Below are 23,452 nucleotides of genomic sequence, written 5' to 3'. Positions count from 1 at the left end.
CTTCCAACCTTTCAAATAGTCATCTAACCTATCATCAAGGATGGGATGCTTACATTATTTTGGTATGACAGATGACTCAACAAAATAATATGCCAAAAGATATTTGGCCCAAATTTTTTCTCTAATAGAAGTATCAAATGATCTCCATTCGTGACTTCTAAATTAATCCATCCAACCACTGCACCCTTAAGTTTGCTTAGTTTAGTACGAATATTACAAGTCTTTCGCCTAGTCGGTATGACTTAAAAGTCTGCTATTGGAAAGGCAATAACATTTTCTAAGTGAAATCTTTTTACTTATTTATCCATAACTCTTACGTATTTGTTTTGCATGTTTTTAACTCTTATTTTAACTTTTTATATTTGTATTTTTTTAAAACATATTTTAGATTGTTTATTTTTTAAATAATTAAAAATAAAAAGAGTGCATGGAAACAAAGGTGAAGAGATCATTATCGAAGAGAAAAATAATTTTAATTAAAAATTAGAAATAACGGGTTAATTATTCATATCTCAAAAATCTAGTTTGATATCCACCTGAGTCAACTTTTTCCCTTTAACCAAATCACATACCACCTAAATTCAATTTTAAAAAGAAACAAATAGTTCAATGAAATAACAGTGAATGCATTTGAACACATGATGGTACGGAATTTAATAAAAAATAATAATAATTCGGGTTATTATTAAATATTTATTTATATGTTTTCCATAAAAATATAAGTTTTTTGAGGAGTCCATCTACTAACTTACTGTTTTTAGGTTTTTTTTTTATTTTAAATTGTAACATTGTTAGTCCCTTTAATATTTTTAATTTAATCATGTCAATCTCTCTAAACTCTAGACTCTCTCTATAGAGAGGATGATATAACTCACTTAAAGTAGTAAAGGGATTATAAAATTGAATGATGTTATTTTTACTTACCGAATAGGTTTTCCGAATGACGTGGATGCCCAATTTGTCATCAACATCTTCATCCACATCATTAATTTTTTTTTATATAAACTTCAAATTTAAACCTTAAAATTTCTTAAAATTTTAAAATTTTAAAAATTATAAAATTATATTTAAAGTCTTAAACCCGAATACTACAAAATATATACCCTAAAAATCTAAAATCTTAAACCCTAAATAATAAAATACTAAACCCTAAATCCTAAACTCTAAACCCTAAACTGGGGTTTGTGATTTCCAGTTTAGGGTTTAGGGCGGGGGTTTTCGGTTTATCATTTACACGTTTTTATTTTTATGAATAAATGTTTAAATTTAGGATTTAGATAATAAAGAAAAATTAATTTTTTTTAAGGAAGAGATAAAGAAGGAATGACGTGGATCTTGGACATGATGCAAACTCAGCATCCACGTCATTCGAGAAAAACTATTCCATTCGGAAATCTGATTCGTTAAAAAAATATCGTTATCTATAAAAATTATCATTTAAAAAAAAGGACTATAAAATAGATTTAAAAAATAGAAGGACTATTTAAGTAATTATATATATCAGTAATAATTATAACTAACAATTAGGTAGCAAAAGCAAAGGGGGTTATCTGAAAAAGGTAAATTGTTAAATATTCCTTGAAACAAAGTGATGGCATTTGCCCATTTTTCTTGATGTGCTTGGCTTTAGAATTGCCTTGGCAATGGTGAAAGCAATGATTCTTTATCTCTCTTTGCTGATAGAGGATGCTCAAAACCTCGCCAAAGCTCTCAAAGAACACATCTTTGTTGTTCTCATTGCTCCAGGCTGTGGTTTGGATCCTCTTGCTCCATTGAGGCAAATCATCAAATAGCTTGTGTGCACGTCCAGAAGCTTGGGTGAGAATGCATTGCTTTACTTTGGTTTATTGAAAGTGATTCTATTTGTTTGTAAATAAAGTTAGATTCTTTCTTGTTTATTGAAAATCAGATTCCAAATTGCTCGTTTGCAGTACAAGTGGTTGGTGGATGCTTAAAGTTTATTGCCCTATTTGTCTATTATAAACTCTAGGATGCTGAAGTTTTGTGGGAATGTAGATAAGATCAGTTTCAAAATCAAAATTTTGGTTTATTGGAAGTTCATAGTATGTCATCCCTTAATAGCTCCTTCATGCATTTGACACCATTCTCTCATGAAGACATTCTGATTAGAAAAATTCTTCAGACGCACATGCCCGATGGTCGTTTATTTGATGCTGCTCCTTTTCTTGATGTGGCCTTAAGTATTGTTCGGCATATCAGCAAATTCAGTGTAACTATTAATGACCATTTTTATTTGGAGGAACTTTTCTGATGTAGCTCTCTGTTAATTTGTGAATTAACAGAAGTTCTTTATTCTTCAGGTTGTTAATTCGCAAATTAATGCATTTCCAGTAGAGAAGGAACATGTTGTTGAAATTGGCATGGATAACAGAGAAATAGGATGCATAATCAATCACATCGCTTGTGAGGTACTGCTACTGCATAATGTTTGGTTCACTTTGGAATTCTTTAAGATCAAATAGTGCTCTTTTTTCCAAATTGAATGCCAGATAATGTTTAATGTCTGCAAGCAACGTTCTTCCCATTCTACAACAATGGCAGTTTTGGAATCAGTGGAGAAATATTCATGGGGTATGAAGGCTGTGATTGTGCTTGTGGCATTCGCAATGAGCTATGGACAGTTTTGGCTTGTCATACAACTATATGATGATAATCCTCTTGCATTATGCTTGGCAATGCTGAAAGGAATACCAAACAAGACAGAATTATCAAGTGTCTTCGAGAATTGTTCTAAACCTCTGACCTATCTGTTTGAGAAAATGGTTGATTTGACAAAATGCATGCTTGACTTTGAAATTCTTCCTGTGCAATACACAGGCATAGATTATGAGGCAACGGCTTTGATGAAGACTCAGATCCATCTATCTTCTTATTGGGTAATGAGAAGTGCTGTTGCATGTACTTCCCAGATCACTAGCACAATCTACGAGCAAGTGCATGTTCTTTACTTTCTCTTAGCATGTTCCATTTATTGAATAAACGTTACTTAAATCATCATTATTAGTTTCTTTCACGAGTTTGGATGTCTGTGATCATTGAGGGTAGGAGGCCATAACATTTTTTATTAATGTCTCAGGCACAAAAATTCTGTAAGTTCAGTTTGGGAGCTTTGGAGCTTGGCACATAGAATCAGCTGTATACATTATCATCTGAAAAAGGAGTTTGATTCCTTCCAACTGAAAATAGGTAGCATGTCATTTTATGTTCTTCATTAATCGAAAAAGATTTTGCTATATCTATTTGAAGCATCAGTAATAATATAAGACAACTTTCAGAACAACAAGAAAAATATTAATTGACTTAGTATTTTGTGCTTTTGAAGATAAGTATTGATACTTCTTGTTGTTAGTATGATAAGATGTTCTCTGTTCTTTACTCGTAACACTAAGAAATCACAGCTTCTGTGTATTCTGTGAAATTCAATTATCTGGATCATCCATACTAAGAAGTTCCATAACATTGAATCATAAGAAAAATGTGGTAGTTTCCAATCTATTTACCTATCTCCAAAGAATATCAACTATTAAAGGTATTACAATTCGAGAAAATAATTTGATCTTCTGGTAACCTGGTAATATTTTGTTACTAAAGACATCTGGAGCTTGATTTGCTGCTGTTAAGTTTTATCTTGTTGACCTACTCTTGCAATCATTATGCCCTATGTAAACTTGTTCTTTGTTTATATGCTTTAAGAAAATAATCTATCATAATCAATTCTTTTTTTATTGTCAGAGAAGAAGATAAAAATGAATCTCATTCATCTTCTTGGAGAAGTACATGATGATAACCAAAAAGTTCTAAGCTCATTATTTGCTTTGAAGAAGGATTTTCCACTCAAAAGTGGTTCGTCAAAAGATAAGGTCAGTTGATTTTCCCGTTATGTTCCAAAGCAATTGTTTACACATGAACAAGATAATTGGATAATCGCTTTTATCATCCAACGAAAAACTGCATTTTCTTTTTGTGATCTTTCTTTTTTTTTTTTGGAAGCATTTACTCAATATTTGCCATTTTTTTTTCACAAGGCTGTTGTCAGTTCATGGAAAGACAAGTAAAGTTGAAAACGATCTTTATTAATTCAAACCATTATTCCCTTGACACATATCATATATATATTTCATGGGAATATCATTCCATTGTGAACTGATTTTGTCTGTGCATGGCAAATACCCTATAACCTCAATATTATTCATTGGCTCAGACTATTATACCAGTCTCAAATCATATACAACTTGTATGTGCAAAAATTGTCTATTTGTTATGTGTATGGACATGTGTATGAATCGTTAGCTGTGGTGAACATTATTTCCTTGTTTTTCTGCATTTATAAGTTTAACAGGAAAAAGGGAAATTTAAAAGATCAGACATGGTAAAAATGAAAAGTAAAAAGTTATAGGGCATAACCTCCTCAATAGTAAAATATCTGCCCTTAATTTTAATTATGGTAAAGAAGATGATTGTTATTTTTTTCTAAAGAAGTTGCGAATTTTGTTTGATAATAGGTTGGTGTCGATGTTCTCAGAAACAAGGAGGTTATTCTCTTCATCTCAAGGCCAGACATAAGTCTGGAGAAAATTCTATTTATTCTGCAGCAACTGCAATATGATTCTTGGCGTGAGAATAGAGCATATGATATTGTTTGGGTTCCAATTGCAAAGGTCATTCCATGGTCTCATAGAGAAAAAAACATTTTCATCATTAGTAGAGTTGTGGCCATGGTACCTACTATATGAACCCACAGCACTTAGCCTCTCTGTGATCGAATTTATCAAAGATGTGTGGCAATTCCATGGTGACCCTGTAATGGTTGTCTTGGATTTCAAAGGGAAGGTTACCTCTTTGAATGCCATTGATATGATATCTATATGGCATGATTTGGCATATCCATTTTCAGTTGCTCGAGAAAAGGAGCTTTGGGTGGAACAGAGTTGGACGATGGAGCTTCTGATTGATAACATTGATCCTCTCATAATGTATTGGGTACGCTTCTTATTTATTCTGTTTATCTATTTAATTTTTTTTTACTATGCAGACATATGGTTGTCCTACACATCTTATAAGGATTCAAGAAAGTAGATATTTTAGTTAATTTACCATTTGATTAGTAAGCATTCTTGACAATGAGGAATTTCACTACATTGTTCCCTATGTAGTAGAGATTGACCTTGTGAAAAACTCAGTTGACCAATGGTAAAAGTACGTGCTTTTGTTTCATCTTTATACTTGGTGACCTATATATCCTAACAGGGCAACTTCTTACTGCTACCTTCTAAGTAGCAACAACGTTTGGCTGCATTTTTGGTGAGTGTAATTATGCGTATTGTAGATATATGGTTGCCTTATTAGTTAGATCTAGAAACTCTTGATGATCCTCTTATTTGTGCTTTTTCATGTCATCAACGTTGAAATCTTGTTTTAAGCCATAATGTAGTGAGACCCAGAGTGTAATTTAGAATTGGGAAAGATTTAAAGTATGAGTGGCAAGATTTTAGCCTACCTGATGACTTGTTATCTCTCCTTATTGGAAACTTTGTGATCATCAATTTTTATTATCACACATTTGAAATGAGGAATTTGGTCTAGGATATGTTTGTTAATTAAGAAATATCATGTGGGAAATTTACATGATGGTAAAGAGGAATTATAATCAGGAAATTTTATCATATCATAGATAATTATAAGGTGATTAGAGAAACTAAAATGTAGATCATTGTCTACCAGTTAGTTCTCAAATATTAAAGAAAGTTAAACTTACTTTGGTAAATGATCCAGCGTGATTTTCGAGTTAGTTTTTCCAAATGTTATTCAGATAATGTTAATATTAAAGTGTAACTTACGGTAAAGTGTCTATTTCAGATAATGTTATTATTGAAGTGCAACTTATGATAAAGGGTCTATATTTAGAATTCTTAATATTTTGTGTATAAATATATCCCACTAGTTTTAAGTGAATTTCCTGTCGAAGAGAAGCAAAATTTAACTTCAAATGTTCAAAGATATTTTCAAATAGTGTTCTTATTTGTATGTAAATATATATGTATGTCTCTTTCCAGCCATTTTTATTAAAATCATGATCTTGGTTTTTGAATGTCATGATGCCACATCTCCAAACTATTAGATTATGTACTCCAAGAACTATTCCTTTGTTAAATTAAGGTGAAAGTCACAATCGGTCCTTGGACCATATACAAATGTCAATTTTGGTTTCGAAACCCAAATATCACTTTGGTTTCCGATCTAGACAAATATAAATATGTTCACTTTGGTCTTTGGACTACACAAATGTACCCAATTTTGTCCTTTCAATGGCATAAATGTGTTCAATGTCATTTTTGAACTAAACAAATGTGTTCACTTTGGTCTTTCTATGACACATTGATATTTTTATGTTGTCAATGACATTGGACAGAAGGACTAAAATAAATATTATGTAATTCACAGAACAAAGTTACAGTGTTTGTTTGTTCAGGAACGAAAATGAATATTTGGATATGGCTTAAAGATCAATTGTGAACTTTCACCTTAAATTAAAGTGGGATGTCAGGCTATTTTTTACTAAATCTAGATTAGTGTTAATATTGTTTGCTTTTAATGATTTTTGAACCAAACAAGAATGTTCACTTTGGTCTGTCAGTCAGTCCGTGACGCATCAATTTTATTACGCCATCAACCATATAAGGTGAAGGACTAAAGTTTGTCTAGTTCAAGAATTATAGTTACACTCTTTTGGATTCATGAACACATTTGGATAGAGCCTAGGATCAATTGTGAACTCTTATACATGTATCTATAAATATATTTAAATTTGACACTATCGTATCAAATATAATGGCTAATGCAAGTATTGCCCCTCCTGTATAGATTCTAATTATTGATCAGAAATTGATAGATTTACACAGCTGAAATCGTAAGTTCTACAGCTAAGAAAACAGGATTGAGTCGTCCACATGATAAATATAAATTATAAATTGAAGAACTCGGTCTTCAAGAATATTGGTTGAAAGATTCCTCACTGTAAACCGCAAGAACAAATCTTGGAAGTAAAATTGCACTAGTTAATATATAATAACATTGACTGCTAGTTTATATGAAAAGTTAAACTTTTAACTGACATAGTAGTGTATGTTTCCAATTCTATATATATAGCATATCTTTTTTGTTTGATGATAATTTTGTTTAATAGATGGATCAAAGAAAAAAATCATCTGTCTGCATGGAAGCAGTAACATCAATTGGATTCGAGAACTTACAAAAGAAAATGAAAAGCAATCACTAATGCCGGTGTTCAAGTAGAGTTGATATATGTTGGATGCAAAGACATGGAGATTACCAAAGATATTTTTATCAACCATAATCTCAGAAAAACCTGAGTAACTATCTTCCTCTCTTGAAGATATACTTCTTCTGGACACGATTAGAGTGCATGAAACGTTCAAAACTCTGTCTTGGATATGAAACTGAAGATGATACTTTCTTGAATGAACTCAGCTCTTTGTTGAGCACTAGTTCAGCAGATAAAGGCTGGTTACTTGTTGGTGCAGCAAAATCGAAGGACATCCTTAGATTAACTGGAAACCAATGCCTTGAGCTTTTATCGCTCTTTGATGTTTGGGGGGAGTATGCTAATAAATTTGGCATCCTCGGCGCAATGAGACAAGCTCTTGCCCCTCCAATTCAAGCAGGTTGCGGTAACTTTGCCATCATTCCACATGTTGAGGAGATTACTGATGATGCTTGTGTCTGCAAAATTTGCAATGGCTTAATGGAGAAATATATTATGTATCAGTGCGCATCAGTCTAATTGTTGATTTCTGGATGTTATATATTTTGATGTGGTCATATATATCAATATCATGTTGGTCTAGTTTAAATGCAGCATGATGGTATTCTAAGTGAGATGTAATGAGTTGTTTGCTGAGTAGCTGCCTGAATGGCTTGATTTGGAAATCATAATATATATGGGGAAGGATGACCGTTCTTTGGTTTAAAATGACCGTTGTTATGTAAAGTTATTTTTCCATTTTTTATTCTTAATTAGCAAAACATATAGATTGCATTTATAATCTTATCCGGGGTTATGGAGAAAATAATAAAATTAGAAAGAGATAATAATTACAATAATATATTAAACATTTCCGAAATTGAAGAAAAAAACCATTTTTGAGAGAAAATATAATGATGAGATAACCCAATTAATCAGAAATCCTAATCTCAAATCATAACTGTAATTGGGCTCTTTATTTTCTTTTTCTGAGGTTTATGATCAATATACATGATTTGCTTAATCATTATATTTCTCAATCATTGCTTAATCAGTAAAGAAATTATTATTTGGATGATTTCATGTATGTTGTTGTATTTTGGAGGCTTACCCATTTTCATTTTGTAGGGATCTTATTTGATTTCTATTTAAATATATAAAAAACGATTTGTACTTATTTTGAACAAGCATAATATAATCCATTATGATTTAATACCTTATTTAGTTATAGTCAATCTATCCTTTTAGTTTTCTATTATAATTTGTCCATTGTCAGTCCTTCTATTTTTATTTTTAAAAAATGTCAATCCCTCCCTCGGACACTCTTCTCTTTTACCATTCAAAACAAACGTGGTGCATATCACTTCTAAAATTATAATAATAAAAAACACTAAATTAAACCTCAGTGTATTTTTTAATTATTATTTTGGAAGTGATCTGCTTATAAATTCGTTTTTATCTATGTATATATTTTTTTAGTGATGATTTTTTTTATTCATTATTAAATATATTTAAAGTGAATTTTTGAATACATTTTAGCACATTTCCGCAATTGTAATGATTGAAAAATCCATCATTAAAAATAATGTAGCATTTTTTTATAATTCCATAAATATTTAGGAATTTTACCATGCTTATGTGTAATTCACCATAAAATCTATAAAATATACACATAAATAGAATTACTATTCAACTAATGAATAAAATAATGAGGCAACCATTGGTTAGCCCAGTGATAATCACTAACATGTAATGAATGGGTAAAAATGTAGAGTAAAAACCTGCATTAGAACTTTTATTGTCTAATATAATGGTTGACTAGATTAATAAATTCTAAGGTGGTTGATAAGTCACCATAATTATTGTATTATAGTATCTACCTGCACCTTTTTTTTTGTTAAAATAGTGTGCATTTTATTTTTTAATGAACATAATATTACTATTTATTGTATAGTATTGAACACAATATTACTATTTATTGCACTGTGTAAATTTGTTGGATGGAAATCCAATGGATGGTAAGAAATTTGGAATCTGCAAAACTTTGGTAGATGTATATATCTATACACATTACAAAGTTCCTCCACTAACAATTAATAACTAGCATGTTAATTAACAAAAAAACAACCATCAAAAGCAAATCAATCAGCTTTATGGAAGAGTTCAGCAAATGAGAATCACACTCAATGCCATTGGCTTTATAAAGTACTACAAAGAAACCAGTCCGGCCCACAGGCATCAACATTGCTTGTGATAAAGAACAAATGCAAATCCAGGAAATCAAGCAAAGTGGTTATTCACAAAATCTTTATTCCATTTTAGCCAGCTTTGTGTTACTATAAATCCATGTTTAAGTTGTCATTACCTCTCCACCATCACTTGTGAGCTAAACATTCTAGTAAACAACACAAGCAGTAGTAATATATTTATATTCTAAGAGATGGCCGGCATTTTGGGGCAGCAGCCAAAGACACAGCTGATCAGGGGAGAGCAGCAGTCGTTGTTGTCGCCGTTGAACTCCACCGCTGTCACAAAACCGGTGACTCAGCAGCCAACCATGGAGCTCAACAGGAAAGAGAACCAGCTCTTCTTGCAGTCCAGCAACAACCCGGTCATGAAGCAGATGGCTCCCCAAACAAAGACTGACCTTATCAAGACGCCCTTAATTTCATCATCAGATGACAGCATGGCATTGAAGCCGGTGGCGCAGCAGCAAAAGATGCAACTGATCAAGGGAGAACGCCATCTTTTCTCGTCATCTGATGACAGTGTGTTGACGAAGCAAATCATGGCCACACATACACCGGATGGCCGTGAGGTCGAAGTCAAGCCAATTCTTTACATTGTTGAAGATATCTTGCACCAAGCCAACCCTTCTTTAATATTGGTATGAATTGTTACCAATAATGTTATCAATAAATATTACTGTTCTTTCTCTGATTGAAATCTTCCATGTTTAATGCAGACACCACAAACTCAACTGGAATATGTCGATGAAACTACACATCGTGCTGAAGTTGTTTCTATGCTTGAAGCTTTAGCATACACTGTTCACAGGATGTCAAGCGAGGTAATCAAACAAATCTAACCATATATCTATATCTATACATATATATATATATATATATAATTAACGTTCAATTGTTATAAAATTAATATAGATCAACTATAAATGCGCAATTGGTGGAGATGGGCATGCAACAACACTGGCCGTTTTACAATCTCTGTCAAACTACACTTGGGATGGCAAACTAGTTGTTGCACTTGCAGCCTTCGCATTGAGTTATGGCGAGTTCTGGCTCACTACTCAACTCCACACTGTGAATCCTATGGCCAAATCATTGGCACATCTTAAACAGCTGCCAAATATACTGGAACACACTGATATACTGAAGCCAAGGTTTGATGCCATTAATAATCTTATAAATGCAATGCTTGATGTCACCAAATGCATTGTTGAGTTCAGAGAGCTTCCACCTGAGTACATCCCTCATGATGCACCGGAGATGGCCATGGCCTTGGCTCATATCCCAACTGCTGTTTATTGGACCATTAGAGGGGTAGTTGCTTGCATCGCTCAGATTGTTGGTCTCATTGGTCTGGGCCATGAGTAAGTACTTCTAACATAAAACATTTTTTTAATATATATATTTTAAAATTATATTTAATATATATATATATATATAGTTACATGACCTCCACCACAGAGGCATGGGAGCTCTCAAGTTTAGCCCACAAAGTTAACAACATTCACGGCCACTTAATTAAGCAATTGAACACATGCCAACAACAAATAGGTCAGTCAGTGAATCTTAACATTTATATACAGTGAATTTAATTCTTTGGATTTAAAATAAAATTATTTATCTTTAACAATCTCCACAGGTGAGAGGAAACATATGGAGGCTTACCAGACGCTAGTGAGACTATTTGAAACTATTCATCTTGACAACATAAAGATCCTCAGGGCTCTCATGTACTCAAAGGATGACCTGCCTATCATTGACGGCATCACCAAGAAAAGAGTCAGCGTTGACGTACTGAGGAGAAAGATAGTCATGCTATTCATCTCCGATCTTGATATCTCACATGAAGAGCTCTTTGTTTTGATTCAAATATACAATGACACACACCAAGGAAGGATGGAGAGGCACTACGAGATAGTATGGCTTCCTGTCGTCGACCGCCATGTTCCTTGGCTACAGTCAAGAGAAGAGAGCTTCAATCGCTTGGCATCAACAATGCCATGGTACTCGTTGGTGCATCCTTCATTGTTGGACAAGGCGGTGGTGAAGTACATCAGGGAGATGTGGCATTTTGACAAGAAGCCAATGTTGGTGGTGTTGGATCCACAGGGGAAGTTGGTGTGCCCCAATGCACTTCACATGATGTGGATTTGGGGTAGTTTAGCCTTCCCTTTCACTAGCAACAGGGAGGAGGCTCTATGGAAGGAAGAGATTTGGAGGCTTGAATTATTAGTTGATGAGATTGATCCTGCCATACTTCAATGGGTATATATATATATATATATATAGATATTCTTCTAATGAACGTCCTTAGTGTTTTTATATATATCTAAACTATATGTATTTGTGTATTGTGACAGGTGACTGAAGGAAGGCATGTATGTCTGTACGGAGGAGACAACTTAGACTGGATAAGAAGGTTCACTACAACAATGAGACGCGTCGCTCAAGACGCAAGGGTCCCATTGGAGATGGTCTACGTGGGAAGGAGTAACCCAAAAGAGAAGGTCAAGAGAGCAATGTCAGTCATTGCAGCTGAGAAACTGAGTGGGTATTGGACAGACGTGGCCATGATATGGTTCTTTTGGGTCCGTTTGGAGAGCATGTGGCACTCCAAGATGCAACATGGTCGCACAGTTGAGGATGATCCAATAATGCAAGAAGTGATGCAGATTCTGAGCTTCGACGGCAGTGAAGAAGGCTGGGCGGTCATCAGCCGGGGCTCAGTCGAGGTCTTAAAGTCACAGGGAAAGAAGCTGCTGGATTGTCTGATGGAGTATGATACTTGGAAAGGCACTGTGGAGCTGGAGGGGTTCATTCCGGCGCTGGGGAAAGCACTGCTGCCTTATCAGACTCATGAGCACTGCACCAGGCTTATACTTCCAGGTGAGACTGGCAAGTTTGGAGAGAAGATTGTGTGCGCTGAATGTAAGAAACCCATGGAGAAGTATGTGCTTTATCGCTGCTGCACTGACTGAATGGTACGCTAATGATGGTGTTCTTGTGTGCTGCTTCTGCTCCTTGTGTTGCTTTGATTTCCTGTTTTTCTTTTTTGTTTTAAAAGGTGATGCTTTCTCTGATAATAAGCTACTTCATTATTGTGTTTGTTTGAAGAAATAAATAAATCATATTTTGTTGAAAGTGAAGTTTGTTTGGTGGGGATATATATATTGGTACAAGGTTTAAATATATATTGTAGTCTTTCGCTGAGCATGCAACAAGTTCTTTCTTTTCTTAGTTGTGAATTATAAAAGAAAAAACAAATTCACATTCATACATGCAAACATAAAAATATATATATATATATATATATTTAATCAGTGAAATCTTCACATAATGATTTGCCTTGTACTGTTAACAAGCTTGAACCATACTCTCAGGGTTACAATTTGAACTGCCATCCAAACACAAGCATGGATTAGTAACAAGAGTCTTCCCATTAGGGTTAACATCCAAACACAGGTTAAACTGTTGAGATGAGAACTGCATGTTAGTGGGAGAGACAGTTTTCCACTTAGAGCTTCGCCCTCCACAAATAGTACTATTCCCAACCTGAACTCCTTGTCCATTTCCCAAAGCTTCCAAGCAAGAGTTTGTTGATCCATTAGCAAATGCCAGCCCATTTCCATTGAAGCCCCATGCTTCTGTTTAAGTGCAAGGTCCCAATTCTACAGCCTCAGTCAATGTATCCCTTAAAACACACTGCCCTGTCATTGGATGGTATATACCTCTGAGGGGAGGAACTATAGATGAAATAGTTGCCATGAAGCCTGGATTCCTAATAGTATTCCAATCAGTATAAATCACAGCATAGCTCTCATTTTTTCCAATAATGCCTAGCCCCTTGTAATAGCTCCCTTGTAGTGACCATAGAGACAAATCGATATCACGCTCAGCGGTGAAAGCAAGCAGGCAACCGATATAATAGTTATCTCCAATGCTTTGACCATCTTGATTGATTCCAAACTCACTCATGAACAATGGATATTGATCCAAGAGGAACCCTACTTTTCTATATACATCAGTTGATGAAGCAGAACATGTTGGCGTTGACCCGTCTTCGTGATTGTAGCATGAAGCAGCACGATCTCCAGTTCACTCTCAGGGAATGGAAACATTACTTGTGGATATGGTTGCGGGATGGTGTTGAGATAATCAGTATGGGTTTGAGCATGGAGTTCTGCAATGAAGCATGGGAGAAGCATGCGTTTTGAATATGAATACTTTTGATTGGTTAATATATAAAGAATAGTATCTAGTTTAAGGTTACTGCCCAATCAAGCTAAAGTTAGTGTGTTTGTGTTAACCAATGGGAGTTTAAGTTATCAGGTTGTGTTTACTTATACCTTTTGACTATATATTTGTAGCTGTGGACTGTATGGGGATTGGCTGAACAACTAATGAGAATAGCTTTATCTCTCAAGTGCTTATTCTCTTGACTGACTTTTTCTTCTCTGTTTTTCCCTTCATCTTTTCTCTCTTGCAGATTGAGAAGAAGCATCGGTTATCGGAGGTGAAATACTCAACAATCTGGTATCAGAGACCGGTGACATGGCGAGTGATAGTCCGGTGAGCTTGACACAGCATTGTGTGCCCGTCTTCAAAGGTGATGAGTACGGGAGGTGGAGTTTGAGAATGAAGACCGTTTTTCGGTCTCAAGAACTCTGGGAGCTGGTAGAAAAAGGGATGCCTGAAGGAGAAGACGAGATGAAGATTAGAGAGAGTAAGAAGAGAGACGCAAAAGCCATGTGCCTCATCCAACAGGCTGTGGATGGCCTGATTCTTGACCGGATCGCCCGAGCCGAGGGCAGATGACGAGGCGTGGGAGATTATCAAGAATGGTTACCAGGGGTCGACCAAGATGGTTACAGTGAGGAAGCAAGCTCTCAAGCAGAGCTTTGAAACCCTACAAATGGAGGATGGGGAGAGCATTCAGTGCTACTGTGCCAGGGTGGTGACAATAGTAAATCAAATGAAAGGTCTTTGGGGAAAAGCTCAGTGAGGCTGAGGTGGTTTCAAAGGTACTGCGAAGCCTATCTCCTAAATTTGATTATGTTGCTGCAGCAATGGAGGAGTCGAGAGACTTGTCTAAGCTAACGCTAGATGAACTCACCGGATCTCTACAAGCACACGAGATCAGGGTGAATCGGTCTGCAGGGAAGGTAAGCGAGAAGGCGCTAGTCATGAAAGCTGAGAGCTCGGGGCCACAGGCTAAGGAGAAGTGTACTACTACTTCATCTGCTGGTTGGAGTCCAACCAGAGGTCGAGGGAGGGGATTCTCTCGAGGAAGGGGTAGAGGAAGATGGTCAAGAGGCCAGGGAAGTGATTCCAAAGCCCATGTCCGAGTGTTTTTTTATTGTAAGAAGTATGGACATGTAAAGGCCAAGTGCCGGGAGAGAGCGAAGTCCATAGAGAAGGGAGCATCGTTGGTGGTGGAGGAGCAGGGGAGTCATGAATGTACTCAAGGCCAGCATCAATGATGTCCCAACCTCAAACTCAATTTGGCTTGTGGACTCAGGGTGCTCGAATCACATGACAGGCCAGAGAAGCATGTTTACCAGCTTAGATGAAACTCAGAAAGTAATTGTTCGCCTTGGAGATGACAAGGAGATGGTGGTACTTGGAGTAGGAACAGTTACAGTTGGTATAAAGAATGGAGAAGCCAAAGCAACTCGGGGAGTTCGATTAGTTTCGGGGACTGGCTCACAATTTGCTCAGTGTGGGGCAATTGCTTAACAAGGGGTACTCAGTCTTATTTCGTGAGAACGAGTGCATCATCAAGGATGGCCGTTCGGGAGAGTCAGTTGTTGTCATTCCAAAGTTGAGCAACAATATGTTTCCAGTCGACCTCTCAAGAATAGAGAGACTGAATCTAGCTGTGAGCAAAGATACGCTGTCTGAACTATGGCATAGGAGGTTCGGGCATATGAATTACAGAAGCTTGGAAAAGCTTGCACGAGAGAAGGGAGTCCATGGGCTGCCAAAGCTGAAGTTGGTGTCTCAGTGTGAAGAATGTGCATCATGTAAGCATGCAAAGGGCTCATTTCCTGCTACAAGGATCAGAAGAAGCTCAGGCCGTTTACAACTTGTGCACATGGACATCTGTGGACCAATGAGCACATCTTCATTAGGAGGTAATAATTATTTCCTTCTTCTTGTTGACGATTTTAGCAGGAAGTGCTGGATCTATTGCCTAAAGAGCAAGGGTGAGGCTATCAGTTATTTCAAAAAATTCCACACAATGGTGGAGAGGGAGACAGGAAGGAAGCTGAAGACATTAAGAAGCGATCATGGAGGGGAATTCACATCACAAGCCTTCAAGGAGTATTGCGAGGAGCTCGGAATTAGGAGAGAATTCTCGGCCCCCTACACACCTGACAAAAGCAGGGGTAGTGGAGCGCAAGAATCGAACCATCGTCGAAATGGTTCGATGCCTACTCAAAGATGGAGGCCTGCCTACTCCTTTCTGGGCAGAAGCAGCTGCTACCTCAGTCTATCTAATCAACAGATCACCTACTCGTGCATTGGAGGGGAAAACGCCGTATGAGCTGTGGCATGGAGTAAAGCCCGATGTGAGACATCTCCGAGTGTTTGGTAGCATCACTTATGCATTGATTCCTTCACAGAAGCTCAGCAAACTGGATGATAAATCCTTGAAATGTATACTGGTGGGGTATTGTTCAGGTTCGAAGGCTTACAGGTTATATAATCCAGTAACTTCTAAAGTGTTTGAAAGCAGGGATATAATCTCTCACGAGAGCTCAAGATGGAAATGGCAAACAAGTGAAGATGGGCCAGTAATGCTGGTGGATGATCAAAGTGCAACTGAAGACGCAGACAAGAATAATGTGGATGATAGAGAGACAAGAAGAAGTGGGGATCTCTCAAGCACCAGTGAGGATGCACGTGATTCTTGCTCATCAGAAGGTTGTAGTGATACGACACCACCCAGGAAGACGAGAACTCTGAATGAGGTATACAACTCTTGCACCTATGCTTTACATGTTGGTGACCCTCAAGTGTACCGAGATCTCTGTGAAACATAGAGAGTGGCGGGGAGGCCATGGACTCGAAATGGTGCTGAGTTCGAGTAATAATACACGGGAACTACGAGGCTGCCATCCAGGAAGAAGGCCGTGGGTCTTAAATGGGTATATAAAACCAAGTTTGGAGCAGATGGGAAGATACAAAAGCACAAGGCAAGGATAGTAGCCAAAGGGTATGTTCAACAATTTGGGTTAGACTACGATGAGGTGTTTTCACCTGTTGCCCGGCTTGAAACTGTGAGGCTTCTACTGGCAATGGCTGTTCAAGCAGGGCATACAGTGTATCACTTTGATGTTCGTTCTGCATTTCTCAACGGTGAAATCTCTGAGGAGGTGTATGTAAATCAACCTGAAGGCTATGAGATACAAGGGAAGGAGCATATGGTGTATCGACTGAAGAAAGCACTCTATGGTCTTAAACAAGCACCGAGAGCTTGGTATGAGAAGATTGATGCTCACTTCAGGGGACACGGATACAAGAGGAATGACACGGAGCATACCTTATATAGAAAGGAAGATGAGCGAGAGGAATTGTATATTGATCAGTTTGTATGTGGATGACATGGTGTATTCGAGTGGTTCTCAAGTGCTAATTGAGCAGTTCAAGAAGGAGATCTTTGAGCACATTCGAGTATGTCGACTTAGGAGAGATAAAGTTTTTTTCCTTGAGGGCTGGAGATTTATCAAGCGAGTGAAGGCACCTTCATCTCACAAAGAAGATATATAGAAGATCTCTTGATGAAATGAACATGGTGCGATGCAGAAGCATCTTTGAGACTCAATGGGAGTAAATGAGAAATTATCAGTGAGGGTTATGAAGAATTGGGGATGCTACGATGTATAGAAGTATTATTGGTAAGCTTTTATACATTGTACATACAAGGCCCGATATCTGTTATGTAGTCAATTTTCTTTCAAGATTCATGAGCAAACCATGCGTTGAGCATCTGAATGCAGTCAAGAGAGTTGTGAAGTATTTGGCGGGGGATCTACATATGGGTTACTCTACTCAAAGGAAAGCTGTGATCGCTTAGAGGGATTCACAGACAGCGACTGGGGTGGCTCTCTGAGTGACAGGAAGAGTACTTCTGGCATGATATGTAGGCTAGGCACCTGCGCAGTGAGTTGGTCTTCAAAGAAGCAGGATGTAGTTGCTCTTTCAACAACGGAGGCAGAATATGTTGCAGCTACATCGGTTGCCTGTCAGTTAATATGGTTGAGAAGAATTCTAGCGATTATGGGAAGAAGTGTGAAGGACCTTCAATTCTACGGTGTGACAATCGGGTCCACGATTGCCATTGTTAAGAATCACGCCTATCACGGAAGAACTAAGCATATTGACGTTAGATTTCATTTTTATCCGCGACCTTGTAAAGCGAAGGAGCTTTTAACAATTAAACACCGCAAACTACGCGAGATCAATTGGTCGACATATTCACTAAGCCTCTGCCTGCGGAGAAGCATCAGAAGATGAGAGATCGGCTGGGAGTAAGGATGCTTCAATCAAGGGAGGGTGTTGGCGTTGACCCGTCTTCGTGATTGTTGCATGAGCGGCCACGATCTCCGATTCACTCGTGGGAATGGAAACATTACTTGTGGATATGGTTGCGGGATGGTGTTGAGATAATCGAGTATGGGTTTGAGCATGGAGTTACGCAATGAAGCATGTGAGAAGCATGCGTTTTGAATATGAATACTTTTGATTGGTTAATATATAAAGAATAGTATCTAGTTTAAGGTTACTGCCCAATCAAGCTAAAGTTAGTGTGTTTGTGTTAACCAATGGGAGTTTAAGTTATCAGGTTGTGTTTACTTATACCTTTTGACTATATATTTGTAGCTGTGGACTGTATGGGGATTGGCTGAACAACTAATGAGAATAGCTTTATCTCTCAAGTGCTTATTCTCTTGACTGACTTTTTCTTCTCTGTTTTTCCCTTCATCTCTTCTCTCTTGCAGATTGAGAAGAAGCATCGGTTATCGGAGGTGAAATACTCAACAGAACAAACTTGGTTTAGGTTTCCACTTTCCCATCCTTGTCTGTTGGCGAAGTTGTACCAATGGAACTCAAAGACAAGCTTTCCTTTGAAGGTGAGACTCACTTGCTTTGTTTTGAGAAATTCAAAGCATGTGTCATAGTTCAGCCCTGATAATATCGATCACTAGAACATTAGGGTTTTCTTCATGCACTACCTCAGCTCCTTGTTGCATTTATCTGCATGCATAGGTACATTAAAATTAGGTAAATGAATAAATATTAAATAAAGAGATTTATCCAATATATCCATAGATATATAACTCACTAAACATTATATTCAAGATAAAAACAATTGTAAATCTAATTGTTTTCATTAACTTTAATTTTTTAATTTCAACTAAATTAATAAACAAAGTTAGGCTTACTTGTACCAATCTTGAGTATTTTGCTTTGGTCCTCTGAGCTCATTCCTCAAGCTCATGCCCACCACATTGCTCATCCCTCTAAAGAGACCAGCCATTTTTTGCAATACATTAAGCCATTCACCAGGATTGAAATACAAATCTCTAAAGAATCCATTCCCATCATTGTTAGGACAACACCACTGTGGTTTACTTACTCACACTACAAGAAACTTAACTAATGTCTACGGTAAACATTTGTAGGGAAATATATTAAAATCGTAGGTAAAAATTATCATCTACGAAACAAAATCGTAGATCCAAACGTAGAGAATACCCCGTAGGTAATAGTATTTAGCTACGATTTCCAGTTTTCGTAGCCCAAACTTGGAACCTTTCTCTACGTTATTTTCATAGAGAAATGTAAATGAAATTTGTGGCTAAATTTAAAAAATCGTGGAGATAAAAGATTATTTGCTACGAATAAAATTGTAGGCAATGGTTTCCGTAATTCTCTGCGAAATTTAGTTACAAAAAATTTCGTTGAGAATAGTGGATTTGTCTTCTTCCATTATGCTTTCTCTACCATAATTTTCGTAGAGAATTGTGGGATTTGTCTACAATTTTCATTTTCGTAGTGATTTTATCTACAATTTTCATTTTCGTAGCTACAATTATTTTTGCAATCAATGTTTAACAAATTTTAGGCAATGGTTTAACTTTTCACTGCAATATTAATATAAAAATAGTGCTAATAATTCATTGTTAATATAAATATTGAATTCAAAGGTATCCAAAAGTAACATGTTCAATAGAACCATTTGGTCTACAATCATTCCAAAAACTAAGTTACCATCCAAATACAAAAGCATCAAAAGACCAAAGTATCAATGCTAACTTGTCTCTACCACTTGTATCATAAAAGAAATCCATGCAAATTTGTGTCCCACTCCTTTGTCAATACTTTTCCTGCAATAAATTATAAAATAAAATTACTATATATATATCACATATAATATTTCATAAAAAAAACTTAAATTTTTATTTAAAAGTTACTCTTAGAATAAGTTTGTTATCCAAGCAAAAAGAAGTAAATACCAAAGATATCAAACTTGAGAAAATTACAACAACCATATAGTGATTAAACTTGGTGATCACCTTGTTTATCTTCACTGTACAATAAATGAAAAATATCAAATAAAAACTTTTATTAAGTTGCATCATAATGTGGTAAACATAATCATATAATACCTTTTAGTATTTTCTTCATGCTCATCATATTTTGCTCCTAATATCTGCCTTAACATTTTTTCATGCTTTGTCAATTGAGCTCGATTGGTTTTATTTTCAAGAACCTCAACTTCATATTTCTTTTTCCACATATTTTTCTTCTTCAAGATCTTTAATGATCTTAGCATGTCCACATCTTGAAGCATTTGGCTTTGGACCATAACCTAATCTTTTAATATACCCAGATCGAGTGCCAAGAACCTCATCACAAATTTTGTCAACGTCAACATCCTCGATTCTCATCTATAGCTTTCTTAAACTTTTTGCCGCATTGCACACTAAATTCACAGTATACATAAACTTTCAATAATATAAATAAAAAAATCTATATAGATATCATAATTAACTCAATGAGTTTGCTTTTTGCTTCTTAAGATGTCCATCCTTTTTCCTTTCTTATAGTGAGTGCTTTTATACAATTCAATCCTATTACACTCATGTTGTTCATCTATTACACTTTCATCATCCTTCTTCATCTATGTCATGGGAAAAAACAAAAGTGACTATATATAAACTCTATTTATAAGATTGAAAGTTAAGTTTAGATCTTACAAGTTCATGACGAACAACAACAAAGGATTTGGATCCTTGATTATGGGGTGTTTTCATGTACGATCTGCTTACTTTTGCTTTTTTAGCCCTTTCATGTAAAAGAAAAGTTCAACAGATTCTTGAAATCAAGTAATATAAAAACACATTACTAATAATGATTAACAAAATACATGTATGTACCTTAGTTTTATCATTATCCCAATAATCACACAAATCCTCCCAATTGGCTTGAGTAATAAACTCATTAGGTTTTTTCTTCCTTGCATCCTCATAATCAGAAAAACTCAAATAATACTTCTTTAAAGATTGACGATGATCTCTAATTCTATTTTTCAATATAGCAACTACACAATCAGCTATCCTTGATTTGTCTCGATGTCAATAACATCCAAAATTCATCCGAAAAAGAAATTACTAAATCAACAATATATAAACTACATATCTTATTTAATATAAACCATTCTTACCCTAAGACGCTCAAATGATGGTTTTATGTGCTCCTTCTAGTCAAGTTTCTTGAATGATCGTGGACAAGGTAAATAAGTCCGAGCAATAACACCCAACTCATTTGATAGCTTTGCCGATTGAACCCGGTCTAATGGTCTACCTTGATCTATATCAATATAAATAGGAAGCTTATTTTTTGTTATTTTCACCAACTTTTTGCAAATCATATCCTCGTGTCACACCTCTCGCAATTTTTCTTTTGTTGCACTAGAAGCTACAAAAATTCAAAAGTCTATAAATAATGCAAAATATAAAACAAAAACTCATATAGTATAAACATCCAATGTAGTAAAGATGACTATAATAAATACAAAGTATACATTTTTAACTATGTTTATTTAGCTAATATTAAAAAGCATCCACAAAAATAAACAAAGGTAAGTAAATACTTCAACTTACATCCAAAAATTGAATTTCGTCCGAAAGTTTTCTATGTCATCTTGACAAAACCAATCTTCCTTAAGCTGAAGAAAACAATAAATAAAAAATAACTCAATGTTAGCAAAGTGAATAAGTTTTTAAATGCTATAATGTATAAATACACAATTCATTATTAAAGGCTAACTTACAAAATATGGGTAGCCATCTAAAGCAAAATTTGTAGGGACATTTTGGACAAATAAATATATGTAGTAGAGAACAAAGATGCCACAATCCACACCATTTCTTTGTTGCGGAACCTATCATAGTAACATTGTTAAAAGTTGTGTCATTATATTTAATAATGCAATGCTATATATAAAGATATGTGGCAAAAAATGGTCACATTGGGAATAAGAAGAGGAATCTTGGATATAGCCGTTTTATTCTCATCTCTTGCCTCAGTTCGACAAATGTCCAATACAAATCTGATATAAAAAAATATAAATATGTGTAAATTGACAAATAAACTTAGTTGAATAATGAAATAAAGCAATGACGTATAAAAACATAATTTAAGTTTATTCAATAAATTTGGCTTGTGTATATAAACAAACTAAACAATATTAATTCATTATTTAAGTATTAAGGATAATAGTAAGCCCTCAAGATACTACGTCACACACAAAAACAAAAAAACTGGAAATTTATCTAAAAGGAAAAGAAAGGTGGAAAAACAAGTGCATACCTTCTTATATCTGGCTCCAACCTCTTTGGATTTGCTTGATGAAGTGAATCTAATAGTAACATGAAAGGCTTCTCAATGTTTGGTTGCCTATTTTCACAAAAGTTGCAAAGGATAAGAAGGCTCCAGTGTCCCCTTTCATTAAAAAAAACACATTAAATGAATTAAGGCACACCAAGTGGAAAAAAAAAGAATTTTTATATGGAATAGAGTTCACCAACAAACAATGGGAATAAACACATATTTTTTTTTAAGTATCTTCTTCATTTTGATCCACTTGAGCACCTTGTCCTTTGTCACCTTGCTCTTGTACATAGAAAACCATAAAGAATCAAGACATATAGAAGACCTCCTATTTTCTTCAGATAAATTTTTCCATAGATGCCTACATTAATTAAAAAAAGGACATATTACCAAATAACAATTAAAACCATTTATAGCTATATTAGAATAAATAGCTCAAAACAATATAACTTACTCAAAATAAAATTTAAACTTATTAGTATCTATCATGCTCTCGTCATTTGAATACAATGTTCTACTACTCCGAATCCTTTTACGTAATGCCTTTTTTACTATGATGAAAGTTCTTTGTGGTTGAAGTCTCCTCACGCACTATCTCATTAATTGTCCTTGGTACTCTATTCCATGTTTCAAACAAAAAAGTAGCATGTTTGTGTGAGCAACCATGCACATAAAAATCAGCCATAATCAACAAAACAAACACATGCACAAATATAGGCAAACCCAAAAAATAATAAAACTGAAATATTTGACTAATTTTAGTGGTGACTTACATCATCAGAGCGTGATCATTCCACAAACAACAAGATAGAGTTAAAACTACATTTATTTTTATTTTACTCGTCAATTTGTGTTTTTACAAAGAAAAATAACATAATATACAAACAAACATTGGCATGTATTTATCCTCAAGGAAACTCAATTCCAATAAAAAATCACAAAAAGGCTATGAACATAGCATTAGCACATGCTACAATTTGATTGGATGGAAACATGTACTTGAAAATTATCTCACTTCAAT

The 23,452-nt window shown here is 35.4% G+C and overlaps 6 protein-coding genes across 12 annotated transcripts; 4 read left to right on the top strand and 2 right to left on the bottom strand.

Moving 5' to 3' along the window:
* Window positions 1-1,597: 1,597 nt before the first annotated feature.
* Window positions 1,598-7,357, top strand: LOC120270945 (protein SIEVE ELEMENT OCCLUSION B-like). 7 transcript variants are annotated; one of them, XM_039278030.1, is made up of 9 exons: window positions 1,598-1,818; window positions 1,910-2,063; window positions 2,144-2,230; window positions 2,322-2,429; window positions 2,484-2,956; window positions 3,098-3,207; window positions 3,754-3,881; window positions 4,524-5,001; window positions 7,205-7,357. In XM_039278030.1, the coding sequence occupies exons 2-8, from the start codon at window positions 1,992-1,994 to the stop codon at window positions 4,752-4,754; spliced, it is 1,209 nt and encodes a 402-aa protein (XP_039133964.1). In that variant the 5' UTR covers window positions 1,598-1,818; window positions 1,910-1,991; the 3' UTR covers window positions 4,755-5,001; window positions 7,205-7,357. The 7 variants fall into 7 exon arrangements, with proteins under 7 accessions (XP_039133964.1, XP_039133966.1, XP_039133968.1 ...); XM_039278032.1 differs by lacking the exon at window positions 1,910-2,063; XM_039278033.1 differs by lacking the exon at window positions 1,598-1,818 and having other exon boundaries at window positions 1,953-2,230; window positions 2,484-2,748; window positions 2,839-2,956.
* LOC120270256 (protein SIEVE ELEMENT OCCLUSION C-like) lies at window positions 4,825-7,915 on the top strand. The gene is made up of 2 exons (XM_039277275.1): window positions 4,825-5,001; window positions 7,382-7,915. The coding sequence occupies exons 1-2, from the start codon at window positions 4,825-4,827 to the stop codon at window positions 7,820-7,822; spliced, it is 618 nt and encodes a 205-aa protein (XP_039133209.1). The 3' UTR covers window positions 7,823-7,915.
* Window positions 7,916-9,659: 1,744 nt separating this feature from the next.
* On the top strand, window positions 9,660-12,669 carry LOC120270950 (protein SIEVE ELEMENT OCCLUSION B-like). The gene is made up of 6 exons (XM_039278036.1): window positions 9,660-10,169; window positions 10,248-10,352; window positions 10,444-10,892; window positions 10,970-11,079; window positions 11,168-11,793; window positions 11,889-12,669. The coding sequence occupies exons 1-6, from the start codon at window positions 9,723-9,725 to the stop codon at window positions 12,504-12,506; spliced, it is 2,355 nt and encodes a 784-aa protein (XP_039133970.1). The 5' UTR covers window positions 9,660-9,722; the 3' UTR covers window positions 12,507-12,669.
* Window positions 12,670-12,882: 213 nt separating this feature from the next.
* LOC120270255 (glycosyl hydrolase 5 family protein-like) lies at window positions 12,883-13,503 on the bottom strand. The gene is made up of 2 exons (XM_039277274.1): window positions 13,257-13,503; window positions 12,883-13,172 (listed from the first exon to the last, which is right to left on the bottom strand). The coding sequence occupies exons 1-2, from the start codon at window positions 13,501-13,503 to the stop codon at window positions 12,883-12,885; spliced, it is 537 nt and encodes a 178-aa protein (XP_039133208.1).
* An 886-nt stretch (window positions 13,504-14,389) lies between these two features.
* On the top strand, window positions 14,390-15,738 carry LOC120270254. The gene is made up of 5 exons (XM_039277273.1): window positions 14,390-14,507; window positions 14,593-14,985; window positions 15,068-15,168; window positions 15,269-15,616; window positions 15,703-15,738. Exons 1-5 carry the CDS (start codon window positions 14,390-14,392, stop codon window positions 15,736-15,738), a joined length of 996 nt encoding a protein of 331 aa, XP_039133207.1.
* Window positions 15,739-21,697: 5,959 nt separating this feature from the next.
* On the bottom strand, window positions 21,698-22,948 carry LOC120270253 (probable ubiquitin-like-specific protease 2A). Its single transcript, XM_039277272.1, has 6 exons — window positions 22,886-22,948; window positions 22,625-22,792; window positions 22,411-22,542; window positions 22,069-22,150; window positions 21,872-21,982; window positions 21,698-21,766 (listed from the first exon to the last, which is right to left on the bottom strand). Exons 1-6 carry the CDS (start codon window positions 22,918-22,920, stop codon window positions 21,698-21,700), a joined length of 597 nt encoding a protein of 198 aa, XP_039133206.1. The 5' UTR covers window positions 22,921-22,948.
* Window positions 22,949-23,452: the final 504 nt, after the last annotated feature.

This window comes from Dioscorea cayenensis, chromosome 10, assembly GCF_009730915.1.
Source record: "Dioscorea cayenensis subsp. rotundata cultivar TDr96_F1 chromosome 10, TDr96_F1_v2_PseudoChromosome.rev07_lg8_w22 25.fasta, whole genome shotgun sequence".
Lineage (NCBI taxonomy): Eukaryota > Viridiplantae > Streptophyta > Magnoliopsida > Dioscoreales > Dioscoreaceae > Dioscorea > Dioscorea cayenensis.
The sequence above is the reverse complement of the archived record's forward strand: the minus strand, read 5'-3'. Positions and strand labels throughout refer to the sequence as shown.